Source organism: Myxine glutinosa, chromosome 11 (genome assembly GCF_964187855.1).
Source record: "Myxine glutinosa chromosome 11, kmMyxGlut1.1, whole genome shotgun sequence".
In the NCBI taxonomy this organism is placed as follows: domain Eukaryota; kingdom Metazoa; phylum Chordata; class Myxini; order Myxiniformes; family Myxinidae; genus Myxine; species Myxine glutinosa.
In genome coordinates, this window is record NC_136271.1 from 126562375 (window position 1) to 126574778 (window position 12404).

Consider the following 12404-nt stretch of genomic DNA (forward strand, 5'->3'; position numbering starts at 1 on the left):
ATTGAAAAATGAAGGTGTCTAGACCCATGTTTTGAAGGGCATAGATCATGATAGAACTATTCATAACATGATTACATGTGTCTATGGTATACTAGTATGCATATTAATGCTGTAATTACAAAATAATCAGTTTTACAAATGATAAGGATACGTTAATACTGCAGATAACTTAACATGGTACATAAGGGGTCTAAACCCAGGTATTTTCAAGGTTAAATGTCAACAAGATGCTCCTGAGTCTTGCATAGGGGCGGGACATTGGCAGTAACATTGGTACCACTCAACTTTTCTTCCCACCATTGACTTTGTATTGCGAGAGATTTTCACTTGCTTATTTAAAGGTTTCTCACCCAGCCCACGTAAAATCTACCAACTCCTGCTGTTAACTCCCAAACATATTTTTTTATGTTATCCAATCACAGTGCAGAAATGACAGACTAGAGATCCAAATTAGTGCTGCTATAGCTGCCATTTTACATTTCCATCCATGTAACATGCGCGCTCGCGCGCTCGTATCAATTGGTAATGTCGCGCGCTCGTATCAATTGGTAACGTTGATGTTATTGAATACCTCAGTTGAAAGTTCAGTCTTCCATTCCATCTGTGTGTTGTTCTTGGTATTCATCCTCCAATCTAGCCAGGTAAGATGCTAACTATAATGTTACTCACACTCTTGACTTCAGTTTCTGCATGAAATCATAAACAGGCAGAATAACAGCTGAGCCAGCTAGCACCATGTTAGCTAACGTTAAAGCTAGCCTCATCTATGTACAGTATGTTCCTAATGTCGGTGTAACTTAAACTTTTGTTAATGCCAAACATGAGACATATCTGTTGACTTCTGTATATGAATTGAACCAGAAAGAGGCACGACAGCTGAGCTAGCTACAGTAACTTAGCACAATGTTTCATTGGCCTAGATAGCTAACGTTAGTGTGGAAGAATTTAGATGTTTTAGCTATTAGCACTTTTGATGCCACTAAACATGGTTTAGTCAGCTAAAAAGTACCCTAGTGTAGAACATGACTCAGAACCTCTGTTACCTCACTGAAAACTCAGAGCCTCCTTTCACAGGCACTTTTAACATCATTCGTGATTTCTTATTTGTCATTTAACAGTGATGGTAGACATCGACAGCAAGCATGCCCAAAAGAAAACGGAGTGTAGAACCTGCAGCCCAAAGCTCTCCTCCTACATGCATCCTTCATGTACCATCCATGTCTGATCATGGGGATTTCACGCCCCTCCGTAAAATTAAAGGATCTGCTTCAGAAAAACTGCAACTGCTTCAAAAGATCCGGGATAGACGTCTCAACCAACCGCATGACTCCCCATGTCGTATGCAATCAGTATGTGATCAGATCCCGGCAACTCTTCCTGATGACCTAGAAAGAGTAGGATATCACAGCAAGTGTTATAAGCACTTTGTCCGCCACTTTCATCGTCTGGGAGATGATACAGAACCAGGGCCATCAACCTCATCATGGCATCACTCTCCTCGTAAACCAGGAGGTTCTGCTGAACCCATCTTCCCGCCAGAGTGTATATTTTGTGAGAAAGTTGAGACCAAAGATGCTCATCGCAATACTGAGAGGCCTACAACCTTCCCATCCTTTAAAAACAAAGAAAATGCATGGGAGCAAATCGAAACACGGGCTGAGAAAATGGGTCTCTATCGACTCCATCGAAAGGTGAAAAACAAAGACCTCTTTGCATGTGAGGCCAAACACCATCCGTCATGTTTTAAAGCTTTCCGCACAGCATTCTACAACTATGAGCGTGCGATTCACAGAGCCGAAGCACCAAAGGAGCAGGCTTGCATGTCAGCCGCCCATGAAAAGGCATTCAACTCAGTACTGGAACACATTCAAACCCAGGTCATCCAGCAGAATAAAGTTCTACAGCTTTCTTCCTTGCGCTTGCTCTATGTCGAGGAACTGAAACTGAATGGATATGAGAACTCAAATTATCGGTCAGAGAAACTACTGAAACGCCTACAGAATGACCCAATCAAGGAGCATATCCACTTCACGAAGGTTGATCATGACAAATGTGATGTCATTTCTTTCTGGCTTGTGCACAGCTCAAACATAACAGTTTCCAATGCTCTCGCACGAGCATTCACACTCGGAAGCACAAACAAGAACCAAAATGTTGCCCTCCAACTTCGCCAGGGTATTCTACAGGCTTTCAGAGAGTGTAAAGACCAACCATGGCCACCAACAGCTGAAGACATGGAGCTCAATCCTGAAGACATCCTACCTCCAGACCTTGTCCGCTTTCTCAGCGTGCTAATGACTGGCAAGGAGGGCATCGAGACAGAAAAGGTGAAGCGTCTGGTCTTCTCCATTGGACAAGATCTGTGCCGTGCAGTGTCAGATGGAAAATGGAAGTTACCAAAGCACATTCTCCTCTGTGTGACTGTAAGGCACCTGTTCCGAAGCAAACAGCTCACCACAATACTACACAGGCTTGGACACTCTGAGAGCTACGATTTCGCCTTGGAGTTGGAAACTGCTCTCGCCAAGGTCCTGGATGAAGTCTCAACTTATCGTACACCACAAATTGTGACAGGAGAGGGCAACCTTGTATTCCACTGTGAGTGGGACAACTTGAATATGATGCCAGTGCCTCCTAGCCTTGGGACACCAGATGGGTTCTTCTGCAAAACCAACAAAGCCTCCATTCTGCACTACCTTTTAGAGGACACCACACCACAAGATCTGCAATACCCCAAGGATGCCCTGTTCATCCAGGATGGAATGGCGCTGCTGCATACCCTTGCCAACCTTCCCCCAACATGTGGTGAGATATGCTTGCAGGTGCTTGATCAGATGGTGGCCAAGCAGCACTTTCTGTTCTCCACTGACAGTTACCATCCTGAGTCAATCAAAGCGCAGGAAAGGCTGAGGCGGGGCAGCTCAGAGAAGATCATTCTGGCTGGACCAGCAACCAGGAAGCCATATGACTTCAAAATGTTCCTTGCAAATGACGACAACAAAAAGCAGATGTGCCAGCTTCTTCTGAAAGTGTGGAGTGGACAAGAGGCAGCTACCAGGCTGGAGAGAACAGAGATGGCTGTGCTGATCGTGGAGGGGAAGGCCCACCAACTTGCCTCAACGAATGGCAAGGTAAAATTGAAAGCCCTTCGTGAATGGCGATTCAATTTGTAATTTTTCCTGAAAAAAAGGTGATTACCTGTGATGTTTGTCTAGATCTGAAACTGGCAGTGACTGGTGATTGAAATGCGGTGCCTTTTTGTGTTTCAGGTCGAGGTACGTGAACTCCCCACGATCTACAGCAACCAGGAAGAGACTGATACCAGGGTGGTTCTGTACCTCCATCATGCTGCTACCATCGGATACAAGAACGCTGTAGTCAGAACACCGGACACAGACATCCTCCTGATCCTGCTCCACCATGCCCACAACATCAAGCTGACGGTGTACCTGGATACAGGGTCAGGGAAGCATCGCCAACTTGTCAACGTCTCTGAGCTGGCAGAATCCCTGGGAGAGGACTACTGTGCCACTCTCCTGGGGTACTATGTGTTCAGCGGAGAAGACTGCACCAGTGCCTTCAAAGGGAAGGGAAAAGTCGGGCCCTTGAAAAAGCTGGAGAAGAATCCCAGGTTTCACAGGGCATTCGGTGAACTGGGTGACAACTGGGATGCCAACCCTGAGGTGGAGAGGCAGTTAGAAAAATTCACCTGTGTGATGTACGGCCAGAGTCGCGAGTCATCAGTGGACATTGTCCGTGCCAAGCTGCTACGAAAAATGGTGGGAGAGGACAAGACCCTCACATCCAAGTCCAAGGTTGATCTGGCTCGCCTTCCTCCATGCCAGTCTGCCCTGAAGCCGCACATCCAGCGTGTGAACCACCGCGTAGCATTGTACAAAAGAGCCGATCAACCTATCATCGAAAAGCCAAAACCTTATGAGGAGCAAGGATGGATAAGGACTGATGAAGGACTGTTGAAACCAATGTGGTCCAGTGGTCCCATCCTACCAACCTCACTGGTGGATCTTCTGAACACAGGAGAGCACGAAGAGGAGGAGGAAGAGGAAGGAGAAGAAGAGTTTGACTCTGACGATTTCGATGAAAATGATGATGACTGACTCAGTGTAGAATCACTAATGCTAATGATGTTTATCTAAAACAAGCAAGAGAAGAGTGGTCACATTGAGTGCTAGGACTATTTTGACAGTTGTAATATTTAGAAAAATAAAACTTTGTGTTAACGTCTGTGTAGACGGACCTTAATATGAGTCTATTATTTCGTAAAACTGTGATTATTTTGTAAATAAAGCACTAATTAGCATACTAGTATACCATAGACACATGTAATCATGTTATGAATAGTTCTATCATGATCTATGCCCTTCAAAACATGGGTCTAGACACCTTCATTTTTCAATTATCTGCAATATTGGCTGAGATATGTCAAAAATCGTTTTTTTGATAATGGCAGCAGTAATTTGCATAAAAATGGTATGTGGGACATTTTTTCAGCTTGGGGCCATAGCTAGTCATTTTCTACACATTTTTTCCAATCTAGAAACACTGATTAGAAGTATATCTCCGGGGGGTGCAGGGGGACCTAGTCTTCCTACTAGACTAGTATATTCATGTTTAATGTCGGGATAACCTGTAATACTCATGGTCACGGAGCACTTGGGGCACTTTTATGGCCACAGAATCGACACTGGGTCAATGCCTCGGCCATTCAACCAATTAATCTGGGAACGCAATTGAACTGAACGGTAGAACACTATTATAAGCCCAGAGCCACAAATACATTATTCATCGTACATAGCAATCATCACTGGGTTAGAGCGTACAGCCAGAAACACAAACCACATCTTTACAACCAGACTACTGATATCACCGAAATCGAAGGGCCGATGGTGAATAACCCTTGATGGGCCAACGCGCAGGTGCCCGCAGGTTCAAAATGGGTGAAATCAGAATCAGACACACAAGAGTGTCATGGCTTTCCAGCTGGGAGCAGGATCATGTGGGCCGTGGATATAGGAATGGGATTTGACTTGTTCCGCAGACATGCAGATACCAGAGCTCTGGGAGCAGGATCATGTGTGCCGATATAGGATTGTATTTGACTTGTTCCACTGACATGCAGATACCAGAGCTCTGGGAGCAGGATCATGTGGGTGGTCGATAGAGGAATGGGATTTGGCTTGTTCCGCTGACATGCAGATACCAGAGCTCTGGGAGCAGGATCATGTGTGCTGATATAGGAATGGGATTTGACTTGTTCCACTGACATGCAGATACCAGAGCTCTGGGAGCAAGATCATTTGTGCTGATATAGGAATGGGATTTGATTTTCCGCAGACATTGATACCAGAGCTCTGGGAGCAGGATACTGTGTGCCGATATTGGAATGGGACTTGACTTGTTCCACTGACATGCAGATACCAGAGCTCTGGGAGCAAGATCATTTGTGCTGATATAGGAATGGGATTTGACTTGTTCTGCTGACATGCAGATACCAGAGCTCTGGGAGCAGGATCATGTGTGCTGATATAGGAATGGGATTTGGCTTGTTCCGCTGACATGCAGATACCAGAGCTCTGGGAGCAGGATCATGTGTGCTGATATAGGAATGGGATTTGACTTCGTCCACTGACATTCAGATACCACAGCTCTGGCAAGTGTGTACTTATTAAAATGAGATATCGTTGTATCACCGCCTCGAGCTAATAGGCATTCACTTGACGCAGTCATGAGGAAGGTGCTTTATGTCGCTATGCATCCAAATCGGACGCGATGCACAGTTTGTAACGACAGGATGCTTTACACTCACAAAAAAAAAGCAATAATGAGCAACAGAGCAAAACTCATGGGCGATGCTATGAAATTGCTGGCTGGTAATTTTAGAACAGTAGTTATGATGCGTTGGACAAAATACCCTAAAATGGTTGCAACATGGAACGACCTGATTATTGATCGAAGGAATGTTATATGGGCCCAGTGCTTCGGATGCTCCGTGTGCTTCCAATATCACAGATCATAAATGCTCGATGATTCCACCCGGACATGACATCACCTCTGACTCCATCTAGAAGTCGTTGAACAGTTTCGGACAATCAAAGGCATTAACAAAATACATGTGAGTAGATGTTAAAATATTTTTCAATCGTGAGTCGTCAGCACGATGAAATTAGAGCAAAAAGGAAAAACATTTGTTTGACATGCGGTACCGCTTATCATGACGTGATGCATTGGTGTACGTGTCAGTCCAAAAGACACTAGGCAGCCATATTGATTGGACCTGAATAATTGGCTGTAATGATTGGGACGGGTGGAACACTTTTTTGTGCTTTTCTGTGCTTCTTTTGTTTTTGTTGTGAGGAGCAGGTTTATCAGTTTTCACTGATATTCACAGCAACAAATGGAGTATTGCTCTCGCCTATAGGCTGGTGCACCAGCATCACATCTGTCTCCCGTGATTTCTGCGGAATACAAAGCTTTCAAAATCATTGGAGTCTCCTGTGAAGCACAATGTCTGTTGCTCTCACACCTCAGGCTCGTCGCTCTGTGTTTTTGACCGTCTATTCTCAAAAATTGCTCCCTCTGCTCTCTCAGTCGTTCAAACATTCGCAGCAACGGCAGGATGCATGCATTTTTCCAATAACCCACTCCTCGTTAAACTTCCAAAATCCATAACTATCGGGGACGCCTCTTCGCGGTGGTTGTACTTCCTCAACACAAGTCGGAAGCCAAATCTTCCTCATTCTTCCCTGCTGCCCGGATTCATCAGCACAAAGTGGTCACGGTCAGAGTGCCGATCACTCCCCATGGACGGACCATTTCGCTCTTGTCTCTGTCTCTTTGCCCTTTTCTTCTTTCTCTTTCTCTTTCTCTTTCTCTTTCTCTTTCTCTCTCTCTCTCTCTCTCTCCTGGTAGCTACTGCACGATCGATCAGCTGTCTCCGTGCTGTCCGGGACTGTCTGGGGCTATGCAACAACAACAACAACAACTTCCAAAATCCAGGCTGAGTGCCAAGACAAACTCTTTTATTCCTTGCTTTTCCTCTCTATGGAACCACCTGTCTACACGGAACCACCTTCTAAAGCCTGTCGTGTCTCCCTGGTCCATCCAGAACTTCAAACAGGTAGTGTACCGCCACCATCCTGTGTCATCCCCCATCCTGACTCATGATCTTTGGTACTCCTATTAACCTTTCCTGATCAAACCCTCTCACTTGCTCATTTCAGTGTTTCCCCTCTCTTAAATTCCTTTTTTTTTTAAAGCATTGCCAGTTGTGCCTCATTATTGCCCCACTACCCCATTGTCAATTCAACCATGCTCTTTCGCAAGCCTCGTTCTTGCAGAGAAAGAAAAATATAATTTTATTGCACCCCAAGCTGCCTTGAGGGCATTGAGTATGTCACAATTTGTCCATTGGAGTTATATGTATCTATCTATAATTCCAGTAATCTCTGTGTGTTTGTTTGTTTGTACGTTTGTTTGTTTGTCTGTGACCGCTGTTTCTCGACAACCACGGGTCCGATATACTTTAAACTTGCCAGGTATATTGCTGGGGACCCGAGGATGTGCCTTTTCAAGGTTTCATATTAATCGGACAATTACTTACCGAGCTATGTCCAAAAAACGATTCAACCAATCAGAGAGCAGCGAGCTATCGCGTGTGCCGAACGTGGCGAACACACTCTGCCTCGGACGGCACATTTGAGAGCGTATTCATTTATTTCACGTTTGCAAACTATGTTGCCGCTATGTTGGCGTTAAACTATGTTTTAAAACTAATAAAAACCATTTCATCTAAATAGAGGGGGGGGGGGGGGGGGGGGATTGTCACTGTACTCGCAAGCCGTTCGCCGTTCGCTTTGGCGTTGCGAATGGGATGGACCAACACATTTCATGGACCAAACCATTTCATGTAAAGCGTTCGCCGTTCGCTTTGGCGTTGCGAATGGACCAAAACATTTCATGAACCAAACCATTTCATGTAAATAGAGGGGGGGATATAATTTTAGATATAGATATAGTACGGGCATGCCCTAGTATAACCAAATGAAGCAGACAAATAACGCCCTCCTTCAGGGTTGTTTAAAATCCAGCTGGCTTTCTAGTGACGCTCCAATAATGACGTCACCAATCAAATGTTTTGCTGAGTTGCTATTTGCCAACTTTGATTTTAAACTTAATGCATAAATACAGTATCAATATGTTTTATGATTTTTTTTGGTTTTGTTTTTTGTTTTTTTTGTATACAGAGTCGAGGCTCGTGAAAGAGCTAACATTTATCAAACAAACAAGCAAACAAAGTATATAAAAAGGGGAGCGGTCGACAATATGGGGAGAGAAGGGGGGGAAGCACACAAACACAACATTTGAGAGCAGGGACATCGGGAGATGTGTGGGAGGGAGAGGGCCTGGAGGGAGGCAGGATAGGTATAAAATGCAAGGACACCAAGGACTTCCAGGAAAGAAGACAAAAGTCACCTCAAAAAAGTGGATTTGGGGTGAAATTAGCGGGGGTAGAAAAGATCAAGGTTTTGGATTGGGGAAGATAAGAGATGGTGGTGAACAGCCGTTTTAAAGACCTGGAGGGAGGAGTGGGATTGAAGAGAGTGAGGGAGTTTGTTCCAGAGGCGGGAGAAAAGAGGAATGAAGGAGTGAAGGTGAGCAGAGAGTCTTGATTTTGGCAGTTTAACCATAAGAGGGTTGCAGGCAGATCTTGTGCGACCTGCAGGAATATTTGGGGGACAGAGCCCAGAGAGAGCTGGGGGAGCAAGGCCGGAGAGGAGTCGGTAGAAGACGGAAAGACCACCAACCTGCCTGCGGTGAGTAAGTGAAAGGCCCTCGGAGATAGCGTCATCGCGGGAGATTCCAATGATTCTGAACGCTTTGGTTTCAACAGCGTGAAGACGAGCTAGGTGTGAGGCAGGAGCACCAGCCCAGAGTGGAGAGCAGTATTCCATTGAGCTGCGGATGAAAGCCTTGTATGTGGTGAGGAGCTCAGGTGTGCCAAGGAAGGACTTCGCACAACGGAGGATGCCCAGTCGGCGACTGGCTTTGGAGGCCAGATTTGAAATGTGGTTTTCCCAGGAAAGATCATGGCAGATAGTGAGACCCAAAAGCTTGAGTGACAGAACTTCTTGGAGAGGATTAAGATATGATATGATATGTAGCATACTTGAAGATAATTCGAGCAACGTTCAAATTCTGGAAGCAAAAAACGTATGAAAACTAGATGGAATTCATGGAATACCTACCTTGCGCAGTCAACTTGGTGCGAGCCAACTCTTCTGTTTTTGAATGGTTTTTTAAATCCAATATGGATGCCAGACCACTTGAGCGATGACACAAATTAATATTCTCTAATATAATTGTTGCATAGATAACGCTCAATATATTTCAAACTGATCAGACTAAGCGTTATCTCTGTCGAATGACGTCATAATTACGGCACCAACGACGTCATCGTCAACAACACCTATTCTGCATGTGGAGTTCTTTACAATGAGCCACGTTACAATTTCTTCCATGGAGTGGTTTTGGAGATAGAGGTGCAACGTTTTTATTTATTTTTTTACAAAATGGCGCCTGTACCACATGACTTATGACGTCATAATTATCATTAAAATATTCTACAGGGGGAGGCTATGGGCTATTTTAAACTATTAAAGTTTAAAGAAGTAATAAATAAATTTTAAATTTTAAATTGGAAATAAAATAAATAAATAAATAATAAATAAAAATAAATAAGTTTAAACATTTATGGGCTATTAAAAGCTATTTTAAAGGGTATTTTAAACTATGGTGAAAATTTCGTGTCAATCAGACCAAGAATTGCAGGGAAAAAAATTCATACCAATCAAATCAAGCGTTGTACTTGTTGAATTATGACGTAATAATTAAGGTATTGATGACATCATCATTAACATATCTTATTTACCAAGGGGAGTAATTGACAATGAGCCATGTTTCAATTTTTCCCATTGAGCGGTTTGGCAGATATAGAGGTGTAACGTTTTTCCAAGATGGCGTCCGAACCACGTGATTGCATTTATATTCTACAGGTCATGAATCATGAATAATATAATCATGATGGCATAATCATCTATCTATAATTCCAGTAATCTCTGTACGTCTGTACGTTTGTACGTCTGTACGTTTGTTTGTCTGTGACCGCTGTTTCTCGACAACCACGGGTCCGATATACTTTTAACTTGCCAGGTATATTGCTGGGGACCCGAGGATGTGCCTTTTCAAGGTTTCATATTAATCGGACAATTACTTACCGAGCTATGTCCAAAAAACGATTCAACCAATCAGAGAGCAGCGAACGATCGCGTGTGCCGAACGTGGAGGACACACTCTGCCTCGGATGGCACATTTGAGAGCGTATTCATTTATTTCACGTTTGCAAACTATGTTGGCGTTAAACTATGTTTTAAAACTAATAAAACCGAATTTGCGATTCATTCGCTTTCCTGCGCGTTTGTGCACGCGATGGCGATTTCTTTACCAAACTCCGGAAGCCGTTCGCTTTGGACCAAACCATTGCATGTAAATAGAGGGGGGGGATTGTCACCGTACTCGCAAGCCGTTCGCTTTGGACCAAACCATTTCATGTAAATAGAGGGGGGGGGATATAATTTTAGATATAGATATAGTACGGGCAATGCCCTAGTCTATCTATAATTCCAGTAATCTCTGTACGTTTGTACGTTTGTACGTTTGTACGTTTGTTTGTCTGTGACCGCTGTTTCTCGACAACCACGGGTCCGATATACTTTTAACTTGCCAGGTATATTGCTGGGGACCCGAGGATGTGCCTTTTCAAGGTTTCATATTAATCGGACAATTACTTACCGAGCTATGTCCAAAAAACGATTCAACCAATCAGAGGGCAGCGAGCTATCACGTGTGCCGAACGTGGCGATCGGACTCTGCCTCGGACGGCACATTTGACAGCGTATTCATTTATTTCACGTTGGAAAACTATGTTGCCGTTAAACTATGTTTTAAAACGAATTCAAACTGCGATTAAATTAAAACGATTCATCGTAACTGCGATTTGCGAACTTCCGGACAGTGACGACTGTCCGGCAGCACGCTTTCCGGCAGCCAATCACAGAACGCTTTGTTGCGTAGGCGTGGCCGATGTGAGACGAGCGGAGCTGAGCGCGTTACGAGCTGACCCTGACCGCCATTACGGTACGGTTCGTAATTCGATTTCTTCCGGAGAAAATAATAATTTCTCGATTTCATATGCGCATTATTTCTCCCAATTCAGTCAGAGCGAAGGGCGGAAGCGAAGAGCGTTGTTTTTTTTGTTTACGGGCATACGGGCGGGGTAGAGCATACGGGTAGCGTTTTTTTTTTTTTTGGCAAGGAACGGGCACCCACGTACGGGCAATGCCCTAGTCTATCTATAATTCCAGTAATCTCTGTGTGTTTGTTTGTACGTTTGTATGTTTGTTTGTCTGTGACCGCTGTTTCTCGACAACCACGGGTCCGATATACTTTAAACTTGCCAGGTATATTGCTGGGGACCCGAGGATGTGCCTTTTCAAGGTTTCATATTAATCGGACAATTACTTACCGAGCTATGTCCAAAAAACGATTCAACCAATCAGAGAGCAGCGAGCTATCGCGTGTGCCGAACGTGGCGGACACACTCTGCCTCGGATGGCACATTTGAGAGCGTATTCATTTATTTCACGTTTGCAAACTATGTTGGCGCTATGTTGGCGTTAAACTATGTTTTAAAACTAATAAAAACCCCGGGGGGATTGTCACTGTACTCGCAAGCCGTTCGCCGTTCGCTTTGGCGTTGCGAATGGACCAAAACATTTCATGCACCAAACCATTTCATGTAAAGCGTTCGCCGTTCGCTTTGGCGTTGCGAATGGACCAAAACATTTCATGGACCAAACCATTTCATGTAAATAGAGGGGGGGGGGGGGGGGATATAATTTTAGATATATATATAGTACGGGCATGCCCTAGTGAATAATAAATTCTACAGGCAGAAGCACTCCTACAGTAAAATGTCGTGTCAATCGGAGCAACAGTTGCTGGGAAAATCAATTTTAAAAATGCAGACACGTACGCCACACGTACGCACGCACGTAACCGAATGTCTAACCCTGCTTTTCGCTTCGCGAGCGCAGGATAATAAACTACAACTAGATATAGACCAGGAGTCGGATGGCATCCTTGATACCATACTTTAAACATAGGGGCAATACCCCTGGCGCTCACCTGTTCGACTAAACAGTATGCTGCACCGACTAAGGGTATTTTAAACCATTATCAATGGTTGCTGGAAGACAGGGCAGCATGTACAACATAGTAACATAATCATAAGACTTCTGTTATGTGCTCCTCCCCAAACCCCGGTC

General features: G+C 44.3%; 1 protein-coding gene across 1 annotated transcript; it reads left to right on the forward strand.

Moving 5' to 3' along the window:
- The first annotated feature begins 1001 nt into the window (after positions 1–1001).
- On the forward strand, positions 1002–4263 carry LOC144894352 (uncharacterized). Its single transcript, XM_078787104.1, has 2 exons — positions 1002–3131; positions 3270–4263. The coding sequence occupies exons 1-2, from the start codon at positions 1143–1145 to the stop codon at positions 4116–4118; spliced, it is 2838 nt and encodes a 945-aa protein (XP_078643230.1). The 5' UTR covers positions 1002–1142; the 3' UTR covers positions 4119–4263.
- The last annotated feature ends 8141 nt before the right edge of the window (positions 4264–12404 follow it).